Below are 26,062 nucleotides of genomic sequence, written 5' to 3'. Positions count from 1 at the left end.
AGGATGGTGCCGCGTCTGCCATATTTGTTACTGGCATATATACACACACACATATAATACATATACAGTTAGCCCTCAATTTACACCAGGGTTCTGAACCTGGAGGGATAGTCAAATTATATAATGTAAGTAAATGAGTTGGGTTCCAGGTCCCTCTCAAAATTGACATTAATGATGTAATAATATATTATTTTATAACTTAATACTATATGTTTTATTATGTAATATATTCAAAGTCCTTAATGCTGTAAATACAAAAACAGAAATATAAAAATAGTTTTTATGCTTGCAAGGCATTCCACTATACATCAATAAGGCAGTGGGGAGTTCTGTTTATCAGCCAGTAAGTAGTCATTTTTTTCTTTGCTGCATATAATGACTTTTTTTTAACATGCACACAGACATACACTTTCTGTTAGCTTTAATATTAAAAAGAAAAGCAATTACCTGCTACTGCTAGCAATTTTTTACAGTTCACCGTAATGGCCCTTTAAGAAAGCAGAATGGCAAACTACTCACATGGTCTGTACACCGTAGTATTACAGTGCTGTGCTATAAATGCAGGTGGCAAAAACTCTTCTGCAAATCTTTTGTTTTAAGATAAAAATCCAGTGGAACAACTTCCTCAATAGTTGTCACATGATCACTTGGAACAGGCGCTTTTGTGAAATGGTGCACATTAAACTGGCGCAAAATGAGGGCTACATGTTTATATTTTTAAAGCTGAGTGCACCAAACGCTCTATTTTTGTTGTATTTGGTGGTTATAATTCAAGACATTGGTACCCGAGGTAATAGGGCTCTGAACTAGGTAGTCTCTTTGCTGTGTTAGCTCTGCCCCTAGACCACACAATTTAACTGCCTTGACTCTTTCCCCATTCTACCCAGATATACTCTGAACTGCCAAAATCTACCCTAAGTGCCTCTCAAAACCTGTCAGGTGCCATTTTTATTTTTTGAAATGTTGAGGTGGTTTATTGCAGCCTTATACATTACTATAAAACCCTGGGTACTGGAAGAACATTTAAACATGGCCTCCTCCACTGTCTTCTCAACCACCAACATTTTTACTCTTTATTTACATACACTAAGCCCAAAGAGCTAACGTTCTCTGCTCTGGCAAGATTAGCTAACAGGTCTCGTCAGTACTGTTAGGTTGCTCAATTAATTTGAGAAAGTAACATGTCAGCTTGAGAGCGGTTTATCTTGCTGTGCAGGTTCTGGTTGTGAATTAGAGACACATACATTACAATAGAACACTCAAAAAACTCCCAAAGATTTTGAGTGATTCCTCTCCATGCCGGCGAGTTTTTGACCATCAGGTCCTGTTACATGTGCCCAAATCTTGATGTGCCTGCATATGTATGGGCACTTATAAGGTCCATAAGACTTATTAGTTATTGTACCCTTGGTATTTACGCTTTTAATTGTAGCCAACCATAATTCCAGCTTCTGTGGAAAAACTTCTAGAATATGTTGTCTATTCATTATATCATTTTTTCTATTTGTGTGGGATTTTTTTGCCTTTTTCTAAACATAGTAAAAATATTGTTTAGAAAATAATGAACCACGTTGTGCTATTGCGGTGAATTTTATATTTCAAAAAGTGCAGAACTGTCAGGTGGTGACAATATGTGTTAGTGTGATATACTATTTAAGGCTTGTTCTCCAGATCACATTATGGATCATAAAATATATAAAATATGCAAATATCTTCATGTGTTCACATTCAAGATCAGAAGTCTACAATATTTGTCACATCTAACACATGATGTGGTTCTGTCACATAAAAACCATAATTCACATAAAAACTAGAGCTTATAAATTTGGTTTCTACAAAAAATAGTTTCCTAAAATCAAACAACCTAAACATATTTATTGGAAGAACAATAAAATCTTTATCTTTTTAATGACTAATTGCACCTTCATTTTATTTCAAATTTTACAATTAAACATTGCAACTCTTTATTATATAATATATAATATTAATATTTACAGTATTAAAGTTAAGAATGAACAAATACAGTCTTAAAAATACTGTATAATAATTATAGTGCTGTATAGTTAGAATTACATATAAAGAACAAATATTATTCTATTAAGACTCAAAAACAAATGCAAAGGTGGAGCAATCAATTTGTATTATATAGCATTTTTTTTTTTTCTCATCACGCTTTCTTTGACGGATATGCAAATTATTACACACTAGTTCACATTATACTTTTTCAAACTTGGCAGGTTAATAAATGCTAACACATGCCTGCATTTGTGTGTTTGCTTCTGTGCTGCTTTAAGACATTTGTATGTGAATGTATGCTTGTTCCTTTTGTATGTTTGTGGCTGTGCAGGTATACATTGCTATTTCTGCTGATGCATATAGAGATGTGCTGGTCCATAAATGTGTTCTTGCCTGTGTCTGAGCAATACCGATCATAGTGATGCAGAGGAGGATTTAGTTGATAGGCTGAACTGGTGCAGTTAAGCCGGCTGTGTACCTGCTCTGGCACTCTAATTGCTTCTGCTTTGCTTTTATGGCCTTCACCTTTGTGTGCACTTTATTTCATCAAGTTCATGCTGTTCAAGATAATAAAAAAAAGAAGCTGACATTGCTGGTTTGATCTTCTAGCACTGACATCACTGAGGTGAATAATGCCCCATGTTTTTTGAGGTGTCATTTATGGATCAATGGAGTCCTCTGCCTGGTTGTCTATGGCTAATTCCTCTTTCTGTTCTGGGTTTCAGGTGTCCAGAGGAACTGAAGCCCCCCGTAACCTCCGATATGAAGGGATGGAGAGACAGTATGCATCCTTACCCAGGTATTTATAATCAAGGATATATGTTAAGTGATGGATCTTCAGGGTTATTCTGTCAGTATAGTGATTATCAGAGTAAAACAGTTTTTTATTTTGTTTTGTTTTTTTATAATAAACTTATTGACTATTTTGTAATAATATGTGTATGTTTGCTCACCTAAGTAGCACCCACCAATGAAAACTAGTCCAAAACCCAAAGTCCAGATAATAGTCTGATTTTATCAATTTCAAGGATCTCAAGTGTAATCGTCAAGTCTTTGTTATGCATTTTCTTGACATTGATAACAAGATAATATTAATCTTATCTCCAACTAGATCTGTATATTTTTGGGAGCAGAATATGAACGCATCTCAATATAGGGATGTTGCTAGGTGATAAAATAGCCTGCATGGTTCAGATAGAACAGCAATTCAGGTCTCTATGGTGTCTGTAAGTCCATACTTGTTATGGATCCTTAGGGCATGCCATATTTTGAATGCCTTTGGATTGCATTACTTTGGTGTACTTCTCATGTCGGTTTAGTTCAGAGCTTGTATCTACATGATACTTGGTTGTTCTAGCCCTAGACCTTGCTGATTTAAAGAAATCCTGCTTGTCACTGTGTAATGTTGGTCTTTACCTATTTGCAGTGCAGTGGTTGCCATTTCATGCTACACTGCAGTCCTAGTAGGATTACTTCCCTTTTTTCCTGATGGTTATTACTGTCCTAAGTTTCTGCTGGCCTGTCCCTTCATAGATTGCTTTGCTTGTGTGTTGTTACATAGAGACATATCAATGTTGCTTGGTGTTCTATGTTGAGATGTATCAATAATACTTAAAGCAATATGAAACTGACAGGTTGATAATGTAAGTTGTGTTCTGCCTCTACTGAGCATGGGCAAAACTGATTCCCTGTCTAGTACAGGCCTCAAAATGTTCTTTCCTCCATTCAACATTCACTCACTAGGGAAGGCTGACATCATGTAGGCACAGTAGTGAAGCTCCACCAAAAGATGGAGCTCTGGTGTGAAGGTGGAGCTCTGTAGCATAGGTGTAGAGTGGCTGAGAAGCAGCCCGGGCAAGAAGGCCAACATGAAGACACAGCATTGGGGAGAGGCAACTGGATAGGCATCATCAGCAGATGTATGATTTATGTGCAAGTCTGAATCAACAGCTGATTTGAGGTCTGGGCAAATGGGGCAATTCAAAATGAGGGGATGCTGTAGTGGGGGCAATGCAAAACAGGGTGCAGCGAGGGCAATGCAAATGCTGCCATGCCAGCTCAAAGTGAAATTCTTTTAAACAAGCTTTTTCTTTAAAAAGTAGTTCTTACATTGATGCCAGTTTGACTAAAATTCTCTAAAGATACGTTTTGTAAATTCAATCATTCCGGGCAGATGTAAGGGTTTTCAGTGTGGCTAGAGTCACACTATACTTACTAGATGAGTGTTGCCAAGCTGTTGACTGTGAGCCATGCTCTATGAGGGTCAGGCATGCTAAAAGAGAAGAGTTTTTTTTTTCTAGAGCCAGGGGTTGCACTAAATAGCTTGGGATTAGCATGGCCAATTACCTGGATGCAGTCTGTGTTGTGCTTAATTTTTTATTTAAGTACTTAGTGCTAGTTAGCACTACTTTTATTTCCTTTGGTTGTAAATGACCTCTGGACTTGCCATTTGGTGCCAAGACTTAATGGCAAGTGTTAAAAGGCTATCTCAGACTCCCATTCATTGCTTGGTAATTTTCATATAGAGACGAAAACGTTGATCTATGGGAGGTGCCGAGTGGTGACGTCTTTGCATCACTCACAGAGGACGGCGGCGTGCAGAGAAGGAAGGTGAAGCAATCAAGGGTCGGATCCTGAATCATGGAACCATGCTTGGCTAAGAAGGCGGCTTCACCTGGCACCGTAGCCGCCCAAAGCATCTAATCCACGCAGTTAGCGCAGGTTGGCTGGTGATGAGCACTGAGGCAGAGTGGAGGTCCCTTGAGAACCACGGCACGAAAAGGTGGCATAAGCTCTCAGCAGACAGAGAGCCAGTCTGATAAAAAAAAACTCATTACTGGGTTTTTTTCAACTCATCGTTACATCTGATGAGTCCTGGCCCCCCAGGGAGTTCATAAGCACAAAGGCTAAAGGTGTGTTTAACTCCTGTAGGTTTTGAATGTAGCTCTGCTCCTAAACTAATCTTCAGCGGTACAGAACTGGGCATAAGCATTGTGTGCTTTAGAAGAGTGTTTAGAAGACAAGAGTATAATTGGATTGGATATAGTATTCCTGAAGCCCTTATTCTAATCACATCCACACTCTTTACTATATAATCCAACTTGCCACTCTATTCACTTAAAATTAACATATAAAATGCTTCATTTCTGTGAAGAGAGGAGAGGAGATTTGGTCTTATGAAATTCCTGCAAATAGTATAGTAAAGAGGAATAGAGACTTTGAGACTTTGCAGGCCCGGAAAGGACAGAGGCTTGTTAATCCTTGCCGGGTGTAAAATATAAGGGTCTTACTCGGGCACAGATTGGATTTACAGGGCAAGGTATTATACAGGTTGGCCTATCTAGCCCTAGCTTTCTTTCCCCTTGTTGACACCAGCACACAAAAACTTAAAGACCTAATTAAAAGAAGGTGTACCTGATACTAATCCCTAAGAACACAACTGTGGGACAATAAATTCACAATACAATAGAATTCAGGAGAGGGAGGGGAGAAGGCCCTACAATAAAAGGAAACTGTTATGAGTAGTCCAGATTGACAAATATTTAAAATCTCAAAAAATGTCTCCCAAGTATAAACAGGGAGAAAGGAAAACCCCCAAAAACATAAATACCTGGGAGTTCACTGATTGAAGATAAAGTGGAAGAAGCAAGTGAGGCCAATAACATAGCCTCCAAAGTCTCAGCCTTCATATTTCCCAAAATAGAGGAGATCAATATAAAACTCTCAACTATGGAGGAAATAAAAAAAATCATAATAGTATGATCTGATTGTGAAACAAAATATCAAGTTGATTGCTAAATTAGAATTGGAGGACATAAGCAGGCGTAACAACTTGAGGATAATAGGTCTCCCTGAAGAAGTTAAAGCAGAAAGCCTGATAAAGTTAGTTGAAGAAATTCTACCCTCACTTTTGAAGTTGGAGGGAGCAAGATCCAAATTTACAGTAGAAAGAGCGCACAGAACAGGGAGAGCTCTGGATGTACCCAATCAGAGATCAAAGAGATCAAGACCAGTTGTTGTGAAATATTTGAATTTCCAAGCCAAAATGGAGATAAGAGCTTTCAGAAGAATGCAACACTTGACCTACAAGGATGAAAGGTTACTACTATTCCAGAACTTCTCATATAAGACTGCATCGAAAAGGAAACTCTTATCAAGTATTTGTACACAACTTGTGAAAGAGGGAAGGTTTTTTTCACTGCTATACCCAGCTAAACTTAGAATTAAATCCTGCAATTTCCTTTTTGTTTTTTAAACCACTGAACAAGCACAATTTTTTCTAGACAAGGATAAAGTTATTACTTGAATTGCTGGGGTGACTTCCCTTTCTTTGTTCTTAGTAATTTTTATTTAAAAAAAAAACCCCCAAAAAAACATATATATATATACAGTGTATATATATATATATATATATATATATATATATATATATATATATATATATATATATATATATATATATATATATATATATATATATATATATATATATATATTCTCATATCCAAGGCCATAGATAGTAAAGAAAGGGATTAAATACAGTGACAACCATATTCAGGCCACTTCTGTATATTTCTAATTAGGGTACAGAAATGTCACTGGAGTAGAATCGGTCATGTTTCTTGTTATAGTGTACACTAGGTTGTGTTTTTTTTTTTGTTTTTTTATTATTACACCCCTAACCAGGTGATTTTTGCATATCTCTAATTAGGGTATAGAAATGTCACTAGAGCACAATTGGCTATATGCCTTGTTAAAGTATACACTAAGAGAAAAACTATGATGCACTGTTTCTCTTTTAAGGATTTTTTTTCCACTACTAAATGCAGAAGATGGTAGAGGTTTAGGATATTCACAATGAAAAAGCACTAATAGAACACTAGGGTATAACTCTCAGTTATATTAAGAGTAGGTAAATACTTAAGGTTTGGCCTAATGGAAAATTCTCCCACTGAGGATACACTTAGTAAAGCAACAGGCTACACTTAGTGAAAAGGTTAATAGAATTTCTGATAGGGAAAAACACTGTCACTAGTAGATTCTTGTTTTGACAATATGTTATAATGTATGCATTAAATGTGTTGTTTTTTTTTTTTTTTTTTTTTTTTTTTTCTCTTATATTTATATATACAAGAACCTTTATATTTCAGGCCACTGGTAGTAAAGAAAGCGATCAAATATAGCGTCAACCCTGATTTGGTCACTCTTATATAACTCTGGTCAGGGCAGGTATGGAAGTGTAATTGGAGCACTCTTGATCATATGTTTTGTTAGAGTATGCAAAATGATAAAATCACTGGAGTGCTGTTTTGCTTCCAAGAACTTTTCTTTACAACTAAAGGGTGTAACTAGTAAGGTTTTAATATATTCATAAGGAAATTGTATCAACAGAATACTTTTAAATCCCAGTTATGTTAGGAGAAAGCAAACATGTAAGGTTAGGCCTTATTGAAAACTTTATCTATGAGATTAGAGCAGTAGGCAACTCTTAATGAAAATGCTAATAGATAACGGGGGTAAAATTGTGGAAATGGAAATAACACTTACTAGCATTGGCTTGGATTATATGTTAAAATATGTGTAGAAAAGAGGGATTTTTTTTTTAATAGTATCATCAAAACACTCTGGTATAAATTTTAATTATTATTATCTGAAGATAAATGTTTAAAGTGGGTTCTTTAGGTATAGATTTTATTGAATGCTATACTTAGAAAAAGTATAGGTTACACTTAACGAAATGTTGTTAGACCATATGGGTTGCTTTTCCTTGTGGGTTTTTTTTTTGCTGTGAAAGGGAAGTCCGACTTATACTTCTGAAAACAGATAGAAGAATGGTTTATTTAAAAGGTGTTTAGGAATATTATATTTAGGTGATTGTTTGTAGTATTATTTATTCTGTGTGGTGTTTTTTTTGTTTTTTTTCTTCTTTCTCTGTTCTACTCTTTTTCTTTCTCTCAAGCCCCTCTTTTTTACCAGAATTATGGGAGGAGTTTATTTCCTTTTATCTAACTGATGGTTAAACTCCTCTCATGGAAAGTGGAAGGAATCCATTCCCCAATAAAACGTAAAGCTATCCTAAATTATCTGAGTAAGGCAAAAAGTGGAAATCATAATCTTGCAGGAAACTCCCCTCTCTGAATTAGGACATTAAAAAATTAAAGCATATTTGATAGGGGAGGTTATTAGTTCTTCATATACTAAAGCAGCAAGAGGGGTAGCAATCCTTCTAAACCAAAAATTAAAATATGAAATAAAACATAAAATAATATATAAGGAAGGAAGATATGTATTTATACACATTAATCTCGAGGGCAAGGAATATATATTAGGGAACATTTATGGGTCTAATAAAACTGAATGGAAATTCTGGAAAAAAAATACATAGGACTTTAGATAAATTCCCAGAGGGTAAACTGATAATTATGGGGCATTATAATGTGATGCCAAACTCTTTCTTGGATAGGAAAAAACTTTAAGAAAAAAAGGACAATTAAGATACGGAAGTGCCAGTTAAATTATGAAAATATGGTATTCTCAGCATTTTCTATTAATTATAAATTAGTCGTTGCATGGAGACTCTTAAACCTAAATAATCTAGAATTCACTTGTTCCTCCAAATCTTATAATACTCTTGCAAGATTAGACCTATTTTTAATATCAGAGTCTTTAATGTCTAGAATTATAGATACGAAAATCTTGGAATTTGTTCTCTCAGACCACTCTCCAATTACCTTAACTTTAAGTGAGCCATATAAACCTAATTATAATGCCTTTTTTTCCCCTAACTATCTTGCCAAGTCGCCAAAATTTGCTGAATTTTTGAGACAAAAATGGAATGAGTATAGTATCAATAATATATAACATAAAAACAACATGGTAATTTACTGAGAGGCGGCTAAAGTAAAACTGAAAGCAGAAGTTACGTCTTATGTAATCAAATTAAAGACATAAGGTAACATCGAGAATAGAAAACTAGCGGATTCCCTTTCCGCAGCATATACAAGCCTGAGAAAACATCCATCCAAGGAAAATAGATATAATTACTATAAAATTAAAAAAGAAAGAGATCTCTTTTTACCAAGTCTTGCAGGAAAGTCAATAGATAAAAACTCAATGCAATTTGAGAGATTTGGAAACACGGTGGGGAAATATTTAGCGAGTCTGTTTAACAAAGCCAAAAAGAAAAACCCTATAGTGACAATCAATGATGGGAAAAAAACCTACAAATAAAATAGAGGAAATATCGTTGCTCTTCCAAAACTATTTTATAAATTTATATACTTCACAGAACCCTAAGAAAGAGGGCATCCAGGGGTTTCAGGGAAAAATAAAATTACCTGAGATCTCAGTAGAAGATATGGAGGCATTAAATACATCCATATCTGTACAAGAAATCATGAACACCATGAAAAATATGAGGAAGGGCAAAGCTCCTGGACCAGATGGTCTATCTCTTGAATTTTTTTGGCTATTGAAAGAAGAGATCCCTTATGACCTAAAAGAATTGTATGATCAGTATTACTCTTATACTAAGAAAACATCATCCCAATTTAAATCAGCAAACATAATATTGCTGCCAAAGGAAGATAAAGATCTCACACAGGTATCCTCATTTAGACCCATATCACTTTTAAATCTTGATTACAAGATTTTCAGGAAAATTCTGGCTGATAGACTTAAACAAATTCTTCCAAAACTCCTTCACTTAGATCAAGCTAGCTTTGTGATGGGGAGAACTTCATTAAACATTAGAAAGATAGCCTTCCTGCTATTTCTGGTTGCAGAGAAGGCCTTCGACAGAGTGGAGTGGAGCTTCATGTTTGAAACTTTGATGAGAGATGGATTGAAGAGGGATTTCTTAAACTTGGTCTCTAATATATATTCAGATTCTAGCACTACAATTTTGGTTAATAACTATATGTCATCCTCTTTTTCTTTAGGTAGAGGCACTAGGCAAGGTTGTCCTATGTCACCTCTCCTCTTTGATCTAATCTTAGAACCATTAGCCATCAGATTTAGAGAGATCTTATTGGGATCTAAAATAGGCAAGGAGAGATTTCAGATCTCGCTTTTTGCAGACGACCTATTGATGTGAATTACCTCACCAGAAAATCAAGTTACTAAAATTATAAATATATTAGAAGACTATGGAAGAGTTTCAGGTTACAAAATAAATTACTCTAAGTCTAAGATTCTATGGCTAAAAAAAAACATCCTTAGAATAGATATATCCCTTTATAGAAACTAAAATCTTAAAATATCTGGGAATATACTTGATGGCAAATCCATCTAATTGGTATAGTTTAAATATTTCTTCAATTCTTCAAAATAATGCAAATAAATTCAAAAATTGGGTTAATATGCCACTCTCACGCTCAGGTAGGGTAGCTGCCTTTAAAATGTTCATTCTTCCAAGAATTTTGTACCCCCTTAGGATGTTGCACCTTGCAATAAAACCACAGGATCTTACTAAATTTGCAATAGCTTTGAGATACTTCCTCTGGCGTGGAAAGAAATCCAGGATTAGGCTAGATAAACGTTATCTTCCTTTTTCCAAGGGGGGACCGGCACTACCTAACATTAAAATGTATAACTGTGCAACTTTTTAAGATTCCCGGTAGACTGGATAGCCCAAACAGATAACTTTACCAACTGTAGCATGGATGAAACAATCTGCGCCCCTTTTTTCTCTTCTCTTTACTCTTCATGCATCAAAAAAAGAATTAGGACCTAGGATTTACTCTCATCCCTTTCTAAAGGATATACTCTTGGCTTGGAGAACCACAATTACATGGGAGGTAGCTATACTGTTTCAAAAAAGCTTCCCTTATTAGGAAATCCTAGATTTGTACCTGGATTACAGCATAAGGTATTCCAACTCTGGAAAAATAAAAATATTATTTCTATTAATCAGCTGATGCACCCTATAACGGCAAATCCATATAATTTTAAAGATTTTCAAAGGATTCATAATGTTTCTATAAAAGAAAAGTTTCACTTTATGCAGAAAAAGCATTACTTACTTCATATGATTACACTTTCACCAAATATAGGCAAAAACACCCAAAATTAGATTGCCCTAAGATCAAAAAAGGCTTACTATCATTTATTTATAGTATCTTGCAAACTTTATTAGAGGAAGAAATTACTAAAGAATATAACAGTAGATGGGATAAGATTGCTAATCAATTTAGTAGTGAATCTAAAATTCAGAAATGTTTTGCAATCATTAAGGCTGTTACTAGATCAGCTAAAATTAGAGAATCTCATTTAAGGCTTATCCACTTTGATTACATAACTCCCAGTGGAAAATACAAACAGAAAACGTATGTAAAAAATGTAGGGAGGAGGATCCTAATATTCTTCATTTGATATATACATGTCCAAAAATAAGTCAGCTATGGGGAAACATTGCATATTTAATTTCATCAGATAATAAAAGAAAATATTTTATTTTTAAATAAAGCAATACATGGGGAACAAGGTATAAATTTATTCAATGGGTCATTTTTCTAGCTAGAATATTTATCTTTAACAATTGGACTAATAAAGAAATTTCCACGATTAGCTCACTCAAAACTCGGTTGGTTAAACAAGCTATCCTAGACGCCCACAACACTAAATAAACTAAAATTAATGGGATTAAAGATTACAATAAAGTATGGGAGAAATGTATCACATACATGGGGAATGACCTTCGGTCAAAAATAAATCAAATCCTTCCACTAATAAACCCTTAAGAGGTGAGGTAAAGGTGTTCCATAGAGGGGGTGTCTCTTAACGCATTTTATTGTGTTAAGCTTTGTTGGGGTTTGGGGTTATTGTCTGGGTATTGTTTGGGGTTTTTGTGCTCTGCTTTGTTATTTCTCATCCGTCAAGTTTGCCCTGAGGATGTTTTTCTGGTATAGTTCGGTACAGGGCAAATCCAAGGCTTAAAAGATAATGACACTGCTAATTAATTGCTGGTAATAGGTGTATATGTACAAAGCCTCTTAATAGGGAAAGCTGTGAAAAGAGTTTTGTTTAAAGTGAATCTTAATATTGTACTTTTAATTTTGTTCAAAGAAAGAAACTTAAAAAAAAAAAAATATAGAGACCAAACCGTTAATTTTCCTGGCCTGTTACCCTGATCTGCACCTTGGAAAAGTTTCTGGACCATGCTAACTGTTTCACCCTCCTGTTGAGATATGTATTCTAAGGACTGACTTACTGGCTTATTAACTCATGAACTGTGCCCTGATCTACATACTTGATGGGTGGGATCACAAGTGACGAGTAACATTTTGGCCTGGCTAATAGCTTAGGACTGATATAGTATTTACTGAAAAGTAAACTAGATCATGTTACTTTAGACGATTTATGGCATCCAGCTATATATTCCTCCCTGTAGAGACCCCAACCCCTTGTGGGGCTGTGACAGGAAGTCAAATGGACCCTTAAAGGGACATTGTACACTAGATTTTTCTTTGCATACATGTTTTGTTGATAATCCATTCAGATACCCCATCTTTGGGGGGGGGGGGGTTGTAAAAATGTATAGTTTTGCCTATTTTTAAATAACTAAGCCCCAAAGTTTTAGATGTATACTGATGTATACAGACTTCAGATTGCTTCTGTTGTATAATGGATCTTTTCATATGCAGTGGAGGGGGAGGGTCTGCTCTCAGCCCCTTTCAGTGGGTATCACAGCCCAACATCATCAACAGCGCTAAATTGGGAGCTGTATTTATTGATCCTTTAACAAATGAATTTTATAAAAATAAATAAAAGGTAAAATCATCTTAAAATAAGGAAATATACATGCAATGATTTTTATTAAGTATAACCCATTTTTTATTTTTTTATTACAACAATGAAACAGAATGGTTTATTATATCCCTTTATGGACCATTACATTAAGTAGAATTGCATTATAAAAAGACGATGCAACAACACTTCATCTGAATTGCAAATATGCAGTAGATGTTCAGACAAATTTAAAAAATCCTTTTAATGTTACTGCCAATGTACCATGTGACAGCAATTAGCATATCTTAGACTCATATACACATATACCGTGAACTCTTGCACATGCTCAGTAGGAACTGGTGCCTCAAAAAGTGTACTTATAAAACGACTGTACTCATTTTCATAATGGAAGTAAATGGGATTTTTTTTTTTATTGCACAATCTATCTTTACTATACTATACTATATATACTATACTATATTATACTATATATATATACTTCTATATTTTTTTTAATTGTCAGTTAATGTATTTGCTACATTTTAATGGTCCGCACTATTATTGTATTTGAAGGGACTTATACAAATGTTGTTCTCAGCTATCCCAATGGTATAGTAGGTTTACTGGAGGATGTATCCAACTCAAAGCTACTTAGTTTCTATCACCCTATCATGGGAAACAACACTATAAAATCAAGTAATTCAAGGCTGTTGGTGAGTTGATGAATCATTGTTGCTGAAAAATGTATTGGAACTCGGAGCAGCTGGTCTGGCTTTTGTATATTTTCAAGATTATTTGTAGAATGCATCAGTGAAAGTCAATAGAAAAACAATCACATAGTGGTATCTTAGATAAAATTCCAGGGATGCACACACAATCCTTCTCTGATGAAGGAAACTAGATGATTGTCAAGTGAGCAGGAACACATTTTGTGGGTTTTACTCCAGGTCATCCACATGGAACAAGCTAAAGTTAGTGGACTATCAGCAGACAGGAGATACTGTCCAGACTCGTCTTAAAGGGACAGTCAACGCAAAAAATGTTATTGTTTAAAAAGATAATCACTTTATTACCTATTCCCCAATTTTACATAACCAACAAGGTTATATTAATATACTTTTTACCTCTGTGATTTTCTGACAGCCCCCTGATCACAAGACTTTTTATTTGTTATTGATTGACTTGCATTTTATCCAATTAGAGCAGTGTCTGCCACAACCCACAGGCGTGAGTACAATGTTATTTTTTTGTTTACATGAACTAGCATCCCCCTGTTGGGAAAAGCTAATAAAAAAGCATGTGATAAGAGGCTGTCTTTAGTAGCTTAGAGGTTTAAAGGATATAAAGAATATTTATAGAGCAATGTTGATAGTGCAAACCTGGGGAATGGGAAATAAAGGCGTTTTATCTATCTTGTTAAACAATAACAATTTTGATGTTGAAAAAACCTAAGCCACACAAACACGATTGCGGTTATTTTAAAGTGCAACATAAGAAGAAAATATTGCATATTTCATAATTCAATGTTCTGCTCATAGCAGAATATCTTCTATTTATTCTTAAAGAGATATTTAAATATATATCTGATGGATTTTTGCACAAATATATATTTCTTTCATGTAATTAGCAAGAGTCCATGAGCTAGTGACGTATGGGATATACATTCCTACCAGGAGGGGCAAAGTTTCCCAAACCTCAAAATGCCTATAAATACACCCCTCACCACACCCACAAATCAGTTTTACAAACTTTGCCTCCTATGGAGGTGGTGAAGTAAGTTTGTGCTAGATTCTACGTTGATATGCGCTCCGCAACAGGTTGGAGCCCGGTTTTCCTCTCAGTGTGCAGTGAATGTCAGAGGGATGTGAGGAGAGTATTGCCTATTTGAATGCAGTGATCTCCTTCTACTGGGTCTATTTCATAGGTTCTCTGTTATCGGTCGTAGAGATTCATCTCTTACCTCCCTTTTCAGATCGACGATATACTCTTATATATACCATTTCCTCTACTGATTCTCGTTTCAGTACTGGTTTGGCTTTCTACTACATGTAGATGAGTGTCCTGGGGTAAGTAAGTCTTATTTTCTGTGACACTCTAAGCTATGGTTGGGCACTTTTTATATAAAGTTCTAAATATATGTATTCAAACATTTATTTGCCTTGACTCAGGATGTTCAACATTCCTTATTTCAGACAGTCAGTTTCATATTTGGGATAATGCATATGAATAATTCATTTTTTTCTTACCTTAAAAATTTGACTTTCCCTGTGGGCTGTTAGGCTCGCGGGGGCTGAAAATGCTTCATTTTATTGCGTCATTCTTGGCGCGGACTTTTTTGGCGCAAAAATTATTTTCTGTTTCCGGCGTCATACGTGTCGCCGGAAGTTGCGTCATTTTTGACGTTCTTTTGCTCCAAAAGTGTCGGCGTTCCGGATGTGGCGTCATTTTTGGCGCCAAAAGCATTTAGGCGCCAAATAATGTGGGCGTCTTTTTTGGCGCGAAAAAATATGGGCGTCACTTTTGTCTCCACATTATTTAAGTCTCATTGATTTTTGCTTCTGGTTGCTAGAAGCTTATTCACTGGCATTTTTTTCCCATTCCTGAAACTGTCATTTAAGGAATTTGATCAATTTTGCTTTATATGTTGTTTTTTCTATTACATATTGCAAGATGTCCCACGTTGAAGCTGAGTCAGAAGATACTTCTGGAAAATCGCTGCCGGGTGCTGGAGCTACCAAAGCTAAGTGTATCAATTTTTGGTATCTGTTCCTCCAGCTGTTGTTTGTACTGTTTGTCATGACAAACTTGTTAATGCAGATAATATTTCCTTTAGTACTGTTACATTACCTGTTGCTGTTCCATCAACATCTAATATTCAGAGTGTTCCTGACAACATAAGAGATTTTGTTTCTAAATCCATTAAGAAGGCTATGTCTGTTATTCCTCCTTCTAGTAAACGTAAAAAGTCTTTTAAAACTTCTCATTTTTCAGATGAATTTTTAAATGAACATCATCATTCTGATACTGATATTGGTTCTTCTGATTCAGAGGATTCTGTCTCAGAGGTTGATGCTGATAAATCTTCATATTTATTTAAAAAGAAGTCCTAATTGCATTAGAAATTGAGGATTCTAGTCCTGTCCCTGGTGCTATTTCTGAAGTAATTTCCAGGGAATGGAATAATTTGGGTAATTCTTTTACTTCTTCTAAACGTTTTAAGCAATTATATCCTGTGCCATCTGACAGATTAGAGTTTTGGGACAAAATCCCTAAGGTTGATGGGGCTGTCTCTACTCTTGCTAAGCGTACTACTATTCCTACGGCAGTTGGTACTTCCTTTAAGGATCCTTTAGATAGGAAAATTGAATCATTTCTAAGAAAAGCTTACTTGTGTTCAGGTAATCTTCTTAGACCTGCTATATCTTTAGCGGATGTTGCTGCAGCTTCAACTTTTTGGTTAGAAGCTTTAGCGCAACAAGTAACAGATCATAATTCTCATAGCATTATTATTCTTCTTCAACATGCTAATAATTTTATTTGTGATGCCATCTTTGATATCATTAGAGTTGATGTCAGGTATATGTCTCTAGCTATCTTAGCTAGAAGAGCTTTATGGCTTAAAACTTGGAATGCTGATATGTCTTCTAAGTCTACTCTGCTTTCCCTTTCTTTCCAGGGTAATAAATTATTTGGTTCTCAGTTGGATTCTATTATCTCAACTGTTACTGGAGGGAAAGGAACTTTTTTACCACAGGATAAAAAATCTAAAGGTAAATTTAGGTCTAATAATCGTTTTCGTTCCTTTCGTCACAACAAGGAACAAAAGCCTGATCCTTCATCCTCAGGAGCGGTATCAGTTTGGAAACCATCTCCAGTCTGGAATAAATCCAAGCCTTTTAGAAAACCAAAGCCAGCTCCCAAGTCCACATGAAGGTGCGGCCCTCATTCCAGCTCAGCTGGTAGGGGGCAGATTACGTTTTTTCAAAGAAATTTGGATCAATTCCGTTCACAATCTTTGGATTCAGAACATTGTTTCAGAAGGGTACAGAATTGGCTTCAAGATAAGGCCTCCTGCAAAGAGATTTTTTCTTTCCCGTGTCCCAGTAAACCCAGCGAAGGCTCAAGCATTTCTGAAATGTGTTTCAGATCTAGAGTTGGCTGGAGTAATTATGCCAGTTCCAGTTCTGGAACAGGGACTGGGATTTTATTCAAATCTCTTCATTGTACCAAAGAAGGAGAATTCCTTCAGACCAGTTCTGGATCTAAAAATATTGAATCGTTATGTAAGGATACCAACATTCAAGATGGTAACTATAAGGACTATCCTGCCTTTTGTTCAGCAAGAGCATTATATGTCCACAATAGATTTACAGGATGCATATCTGCATATTCCGATTCATCCAGATCACTTTCAGTTTCTGAGATTCTCTTTCCTAGACAAGCATTACCAGTTTGTGGCTCTGCCGTTTGGCCTAGCTACAGCTCCAAGAATTTTTACAAAGGTTCTCGGTGCCCTTCTGTCTGTAATCAGAGAACAGGGTATTGTGGTATTTCCTTATTTGGACGATATCTTGGTACTTGCTCAGTCTTCACATTTAGCAGAATCTCATACGAATCGACTTGTATTGTTTCTTCAAGATCATGGTTGGAGGATCAATTTACCAAAAAGTTCATTGATTCCTCAGACAAGGGTAACCTTTTTAGGTTTCCAGATAGATTCAGTGTCCATGACTCTGTCACTAACGGACAAGAGACATCTAAAATTGATATCAGCTTGTCGAAACCTTCAGTCACGATCATTCCCTTCGGTAGCTTTATGCATGGAAATTCTAGGTCTATGACTGCAGCATCGGACGCGATCCCCTTTGCTCGTTTTCACATGCGACCTCTTCAGCTCTGTATGCTGAACCAGTGGTGCAGGGATTACACAAAGATATCTCAATTAATATCTTTAACACCGATTGTACGACACTCTCTGAGGTGGTGGACAGATCACCATCGTTTAGTTCAGGGGGCTTCTTTTGTTCTTCCGACCTGGACTGTAATTTCAACAGATGCAAGTCTGACAGGTTGGGGAGCTGTTTGGGGGTCTCTGACAGCACAAGGGGTTTGGGAATCTCAGGAGGTGAGATTACCGATCAATATTTTGGAACTCCGTGCAATTTTCAGAGCTCTTCAGTCATGGCCTCTTCTAAAGAGAGAATCGTTCATTTGTTTTCAGACAGACAATGTCACAGCTGTGGCATACATCAATCATCAAGGAGGGACTCATAGTCCTCTGGCTATGAAGGAAGTATCTCAAATTCTGGTATGGGCGGAATCCAGCTCCTGTCTAGTTTCTGCGGTTCATATCCCAGGTATAGACAATTGGGAAGCGGATTATCTCAGCCGCCAAACGTTACATCCGGGCGAATGGTCTCTTCACCCAGAGGTTTTTCTTCAGATTGTTCAAATGTGGGGACTTCCAGAAATAGATCTGATGGCCTCTCATCTAAACAAGAAACTTCCCAGGTATCTGTCCAGATCCAGGGATCCTCAAGCGGAAGCAGTGGATGCATTGTTACTTCCTTGGAAGTATCATCCTGCCTATATCTTTCCGCCTCTAGTTCTTCTTCCAAGAGTAATCTCCAAGATTCTGAAAGAATGCTCGTTTGTTCTGCTGGTAGCTCCAGCATGGCCTCACAGGTTTTGGTATGCGGATCTTGTCCGGATGGCCTCTTGCCAACCGTGGACTCTTCCATTAAGACCAGACCTTTTGTCGCAAGGTCCTTTTTTCCATCAGGATCTCAAATCCTTAAATTTAAAGGTATGGAGATTGAACGCTTGATTCTTAGTCAAAGAGGTTTCTCTGACTCTGTGACTAATACTATGTTACAGGCTCGTAAATCTGTATCTAGGGAGATATATTATAGAGTCTGGAAGACTTATATTTCTTGGTGTCTTTCTCATCATTTTTCCTGGCATTCTTTTAGAATTCCGAGAATTTTACAGTTTCTTCAGGATGGTTTGGATAAAGGTTTGTCTGCAAGTTCCTTGAAAGGACAAATCTCTGCTCTTTCTGTTCTTTTTCACAGAAAGATTGCTAATCTTCCTGATATTCATTGTTTTGTACAAGCTTTGGTTCGTATAAAGCCTGTCATTAAGTCAATTTCTCCTCCTTGGAGTTTGAATTTGGTTCTGGGGGCTCTTCAAGCTCCTCCGTTTGAACCTATGCATTCATTGGACATCAAATTACTTTCTTGGAAAGTTTTGTTCCTTTTGGCCATCTCTTCTGCCAGACGAGTTTCTGAATTATCTGCTCTTTCTTGTGAGTCTCCTTTTCTGATTTTTCATCAGGATAAGGCGGTGTTGCGAACTTCTTTTAAATTTTTACCTAAGGTTGTGAATTCTAACAACATTAGTAGAGAAATTGTGGTTCCTTCATTGTGTCCTAATCCTAAGAATTCTAAGGAGAGATCATTGCATTCTTTGGATGTAGTTAGAGCTTTGAAATATTATGTTGAAGCTACTAAGAATTTCCGAAAGACTTCTAGTCTATTTGTTATCTTTTCTGGTTCTAGGAAAGGTCAGAAGGCCTCTGCCATTTCTTTGGCATCTTGGTTGAAATCTTTAATTCATCATGCTTATGTCGAGTCGGGTAAAACTCCGCCTCAAAGGATTACAGCTCCTTCTACTAGGTCAGTTTCTACTTCCTGGGCGTTTAGGAATGATGCTTCGGTTGATCAGATTTGCAAAGCAGCAACTTGGTCTTCTTTGCATACTTTTACTAAATTCTACCATTTTGATGTGTTTTCTTCTTCTGAAGCTGTTTTTGGTAGAAAAGTACTTCAGGCAGCTGTTTCAGTTTGAATCTTCTGCTTATAATTTCAGTTTTTTTCATTTAATCTTTATTTTGGGTGTGGATTATTTTTCAGCGGAATTGGCTGTCTTTATTTTATCCCTCCCTCTCTAGTGACTCTTGCGTGGAAAGATCCACATCTTGGGTAGTCATTATCCCATACGTCACTAGCTCATGGACTCTTGCTAATTACATGAAAGAAAACATAATTTATGTAAGAACTTACCTGATAAATTCATTTCTTTCATATTAGCAAGAGTCCATGAGGCCCACCCTTTTTTTGTGGTGGTTATGATTTTTTTGTATAAAGCACAATTATTCCAATTCCTTATTTTATATGCTTTCGCACTTTTTTCTTATCACCCCACTTCTTGGCTATTCGTTAAACTGATTTGTGGGTGTGGTGAGGGGTGTATTTATAGGCATTTTGAGGTTTGGGAAACTTTGCCCCTCCTGGTAGGAATGTATATCCCATACGTCACTAGCTCATGGACTCTTGCTAATATGAAAGAAATTAATTTATCAGGTAAGTTCTTACATAAATTATGTTTTATTTCTACATATATACATATATACATATATATATATATATATATATATATATATATATATATAAACATGATTATATATTGTTATAGATATATACATATGTATTTAGGAATATTTATTTTAAAATGCGTACAACATATTCCCCTATGTGAAGAACATTGGAATGTGAAATATTTACAGTACATACACATTTAAACACTCCATAAAATATTAATATAATACTGGACTGCAAAGGACTCCAATGCATATATAAACGTGTGTACATATGTATTTATCTGTATATATGTCTGTAAATACATATATACACATATAAATACATACATTCATATATATAAACACAGCTGGGATGTGCACTCTCACTCCGTCAAACAGCTGCCAGGGTGCTAGTGAATTTTAATCCTTTACTGTGTGAACAGTGACATTTCGGGGACAGAGTATCTGAGGAAGAAGATACTGTGTCTCTGAAACGTCACTGTTCACAGTAAAGAATTACTTTTGAAATGACCAGAGTGTGCAAGTTTTTTTGTTTATATATATATATATATATATATATATATATATATATATATATATATATATATATATATATATATACTGTATATTCAAAGTCTAGAAAAAGCACACTCTCACCTAATACCACATCCGCCAGTGTGCCAACAAGTTTGCATAAGAAATAAGAGGAGGCACTCGCTGGTCCTTTAAATTGTGAGTTTAATCAATGGGACGTTTCAGGGACACACTATATATATATATCGTTTGTTAAGCAATATTATGATCATAGTTTAGTTCAAGTTTCATATTTTAAAAGTTTGATTTCACCATATTTTTAACTTTGTATTTAAACCAAGAAAAAAGAAATAATATTGGAAAACAGTTAACAGCCAAGATATGTTGAACGAAAGAGGGTGATATGAGTTTTCAAGAGGTCAAGGCTGTTGAAATTGAAAAGTTTAAAATATTAAATATAAAAAGTGGCTCAAAAGTGTTTTTTTTTTTTTTTAAAGAATAATTTTTATTGAGGTTATAAACAAGTTATACATTGAATGCAATGCAGGAGAAATGTACAACATATAAACATGAGGCTGCACTCGGAAGTACAAAAACTTTATGAAAATAGGCTGAGAAATATCTCTATTCTTAGAACCTCTTTTCTACAGAGGTCCACCTTTTGTTTGCATGCTTTCTTATCATTGGATTTTCTGACTTCTTTACTGGAAACATTAAAGGCAGGACCATTAGGGTAATAATTTAAGTTGCTAAGGCACTTAGGAAGTGAACTCACATCAAGGAGGATAGCAAATCTCTCCTTCCCCCAAGGAGAATAACATTATGGGGTTGTCAGGTAATCTCATAGTCTCTGCACCTGGTTTATCTATGTGGGGGGTTTAGGGCGTGTGTTGGTCAGGGTTGGTAGGGATCTTCAGGTATTAGTTACTAATCTGTACTGATTTACCAACTTTATTACGGGTTTTATGGATCTCAAGCGAGTCCCATGGTTCCCATATAAGGCAGTAGTCATTCAGTTGTCTGCGTTCCCTAAAAACATAGTTTTACATGGTTTCCACATAGTTTATACAGTCCACTACTCCCTGTCATCTGGGGGATTGGCTCTTTTTACAGTTTCTGGCGATGAGTAATTTAGTGGAGGTAAGGATGTGTAGGAGTAAGCTTTGTTCATGTTTGGGGAGTCTATCCCTAGATGTAGTATAGCGGTGTCAGCAGATATTGTTTCCACTAAATCCAAGTCTTTACAGGTCTGTTCTACCTTGCGCCAGTAGTGTTCCAATTTTGGACACAACCACCAGACATGTAGGGGGGTCCCCAGTTCACCACATTCCCTCCAGCACTGTGGTAAGTGATCTGGGAAGATTTTTTTCAGTTTTGTTGGTACTAAGTACCATCTAGTTATTATTTTGAAATACAGCTCATAGAGGGTAATGCAGTGAGTAGCTTTTTTGTGAGGTTAATTGCACTGTTCCATGTTTCAGGCGTGTATGTCAATTGTAGGTCTCTCTCCCAGGCTTCCATGTGTCTCGTTTTGGGGGGATCAGTTCCCCAATTAAACACTGGTAGTGTACTGAAAGAGGTTTGTATAGCTGGAGGTTAGTCTGCCAACGTATTTCCCAAGTCGTAAGGTCACATAATTGATTTTCCAAGAGGCCCGAAGACTTCATCAAAGATCTTAGTCTCAATAGATCAAATTGGAATGTAGGGGCTAAGCTGGGTAACCTTAGCATATCAATGTGTGGTCTTAACTGTGTGTTGGAGTAAAAGTCTTTTACACAGACTACGTCCGTACTGGTCCATGTATTAAGGTGTGTGTCGGGGAGTCCTAGTAACAGGCCCCGTATCGAATGTATGGGTGAGGGTTGTGGGGCAATAAGCTTGTGGTGTCTTAATTTAATCCAGATCGCTTGACATCCTTTGACTATACTGTTGGCAATGTGGATATTGGATTGCCAGTGCAGGGGAAGCCAAAGCAAGTCCTCCAGGGTGACATATGCTGGTACAGAGGCCTGCTCCAGCTCCCTCCACCTGGTAGGAGGAAGACAGGATCCCCATGCAGTAGCATGAGTTATCATTGCCACCTCATGGTATTTTTGTATATTAGGGACTTGGGGGACAATTGGGGGCTTGGAGGATGTGGGCAGCTACCGGGGTCTATTGTTATGCCAGGTGTAAGAATTAAATAGAGCTTGAAATTTCCGTATTAGGGTTGTTGGAACTGAGATAGGGATACAACGGAATAAATAGGTGAGTTTGGGGAGGATCATCATTGTGATGGCTGCCACCCTGCCCATCCAAGATATTTCCCCATATCTTTTAGAGTTAAGTTCTGTGGTAACCTCCGATAGTAGAGTCTCATAGTTTTCTTTGATGGTTATAGATTTTATATGGGAAAGGAAGACACCTAAGTGGCAAAATTCCTCTAGTGGATCATTTGAAAGAATAGAGACGCTTAATAGTCTCTTGTGCGTTCTGTGGGATGTTAATAGAGTATGCTTCCATTTTACCCTCATTAATCTTGTAATAAGAAAGTTCGCCAAATTGTCTCAATAGTATCATCAATGGGGGGAGGGAATTCAGGGGTTCTGTAAGGAAAATTATAAGGTAATCTGCAAACAGTGCCAGTTTCTGCAGAGTGTCATGCATTTGGAGTCCCTGGATGTTTGTGGACTTCCGGATGGCAGCTCCCAAAGGTTCAATCGCTAGGACAAACAGAAGTGGAGAAAGGGGGCATCCCTGCCTAGTTCCATTCCTGATCTCTATTTTGGGTGAACAAAACCCTGGGCCTCTCACAACTGCTGAAGGGGCTGAGTAGAGCGCTCCAGCTGCCTTGCAAAAGAAGTCTGGTATGCCGAATGCCGAGAGCATCTGGAACAGATATTCCCACCTCACCCTGTCGAACGCTTTCTCAGCATCTAACGACAGGGTGAGTATGGGAAGCCCCAGATCGGCAGCCTCAGTGAATATGTTTAGAAGGCGCCGAGTATTGTCTGTACCTTGCCTGAATCCTACTTGGTCCAGATGTATGAGTGTCTGTAGGTGTCTGTCTAATCTATTCACCAGAACCTTGGCGTATATTTTAGCATCTACATTAATGAGCGAAATAGGCTTATAGCTGGAACATAGCACTGGGTCTTTCCCTTCCTTGGGTATTGTAATAATGTTTGCTTCTAGGAATTCTGTGAGAAAGCGTCCTCGATGAGTCACCTCTGCAAATAATCGAAGCAAAATTGGGGATTAAGTGGAACTAAGTGTTTGATAAAAGGTGACCGTGAACCCATCTGGTCCTGGAGCTTTGTGAGGCTTAAGATCAGCTATAGCTATTCTAACTTCTTCCAGGGTGAAATGTCTCTCCAAGTCTCTTTTAGCTTCCTCAGTCAGGGTAGGCAGGGCTAGTCCCTCTAAGAACTTACAAATGTCGTCAGGGCTGGCTCTACCTATTGTCTCAGAGGTTTCGATGTTGTAGAGGGAAGAATTGTAACTCGCGAAGGTTATACCTATTTCCCTAGGTGAGTGAACTATCCTGTCTTGAGTTTTGATTAGGGCTATCCTCTGCTGTTGTGTACGTTTACTAAGCTTATTGGCTAAAGGTTTATCAGCCCTGTTCCCTTTATAATAATATAATTGTTTGAGTCTGTGAAGGTTCTCTTGGACTCTTTGGGTTTCTCGGTTGGAAATTTCTTCTCTAATAATCCCTATCTGATGGGCCATTTGGGATCTAGGGTGTAATTTATTAGAGGTTTCTAGGGTGCGAAGGTCTCCATACAGTTTAGCTAGTGACTGTTGTCTCATCTTACGATAATGTGCCATCTTTTTAATAAAATGTCCCCGAAGATATGCTTTGAGGGCTGCCCATATCATGGTGATATCTGTGTTCCCTATGTCATTGTATGTCAAAAATTCCTGTACGATCCCAGTGAGCTCAGGGAGCTCGATGTCTGAAAGCCACTGCTCCGGGAGTCTCCAGGGGGGTCTACCAGTCAGAGATTGTAATTTAGTAAAGTCTAGACAGACCGCATTGAGGTCTGACCACGTACACGGTTTGATGCTGGGGTTGGCAAAGTTATCTAGGGACCATGAGTCGCATAGTATGTAATCTATCCTTGAATAGGAATTGTGTGCCTTGGAATAATGGGTGAAATCTTTGTCCGAGGGCGCCAGGCACCTCCATGCATCATATAGCTCATGCTGGTAAATGAGCTTACGGAAGGCATTGGAGAGCGAAGAAAAATTCCTATCTGTATGTGTCGTTAGGGTAGATTGTTTATCTCTTAATGGGTCCCACACCATGTTAAAGTCCCCCCCAATTATCAGGTGCCCCCTTTTAAGTTGATCAATGCGGGCCAAGAGCTTGCGTAGGAAGGGGATTTGTTTTGAATTTGGTGTGTAGATCGAGACTAAGGTGTAGAGAGTCTCATTAGCATGCAAACTAGTATGAGGAAGCGTCCTTCGTCATCCCTTTCAACATATTCCATTTTAAAGGCTAAGACCCTGCTAAGCATAATAGCAACTCCCTTTGTTTTCCCTTCCATGTTAGATGCTATCTCACATATCGGGTAGTTTCGGAAGTTTTTAATGGTCTGGGAATCTCCAATCCAGTGGGTCTCTTGTAAGAAAAGAATGTGTATTTTGTGTGTCAGTAAGTAGTGCTGTAGGAGCTTCCGATTTGTAGGGGAGTTTAACCCTTGTGCATTTAGTGTGGCCAGACAAATGGGTGCCATTGTATAAATGAGGGGGAAATAGGGGTGAGGTGTGGTTTAAAAGGAAAAGGAGGGGTATGTGAGTCAGAAACTGCTAGAAACCAGGTGCAGTGTTCTAGTGAGGTCAATATCCTCGTAAAAAAGAGGTCGCGAGTGCCTTAGTAACTGTTTAAAAGTGATATATATGCACTTTCACAATGAGTGTTCCATCTGGGTTACAGCCGGATAAACACAACTATATTGTTGGGGGTAGAGATTAGCAAAGAGGAGCCTTGCTCCCCGCCAGTCCCATGTAATAATAACAATGATATAAACATAAACATAGCATACTTAGTGAAATAAAAATAAAATAGTCAGCATGTAAGACTTTGCATTTCAAACATGTGGGGAATACAAAAGATGGTGTATGAGTACAGAGGCAGGTGTGGTGGGTGAACTGTCAACACTATCCTGGTGTAGTAGTTGCCTATGTATAGTTGTGTGTACGGCTATATGACCTGTTGGCATCTACATTATGTGACCTCTGTGTCTAGTCAGCTAAGGCTATGACCTCTTCTCTCAAAGGCCTGGAGTGGGATCTAACTTTTCAGTCCTTTTCTTCTGAGTGCTGACTCCCCAAACCTCTAATTACAGGCTAGTGATAATGTGTGCTGTTATTAGTGTTCATCAAATAGTGTATGGTATCAGTCAGATATGAACTCAGGGATCAGATCATAGGGGAGAG

At 37.2% G+C, this 26,062-nt stretch overlaps 1 protein-coding gene across 2 annotated transcripts in view; it reads left to right on the top strand.

Moving 5' to 3' along the window:
• Positions 1–26,062, top strand: part of PARD3B (par-3 family cell polarity regulator beta) — a 1,914,565-nt gene that overhangs the window by 1,868,602 nt on the left and 19,901 nt on the right. For both annotated transcript variants that reach the window (XM_053698659.1, XM_053698658.1), the window contains exon 22: positions 2,742–2,815. In XM_053698659.1, the coding sequence (XP_053554634.1) occupies positions 2,742–2,815 (74 nt within the window). The remainder of the gene's footprint in view (positions 1–2,741; positions 2,816–26,062) is intronic.

This window comes from Bombina bombina, chromosome 1 (genome assembly GCF_027579735.1).
Source record: "Bombina bombina isolate aBomBom1 chromosome 1, aBomBom1.pri, whole genome shotgun sequence".
Classification (NCBI taxonomy): Eukaryota; Metazoa; Chordata; class Amphibia; order Anura; family Bombinatoridae; genus Bombina; species Bombina bombina.
This window is presented reverse-complemented; position numbering and strand designations above follow the sequence as displayed.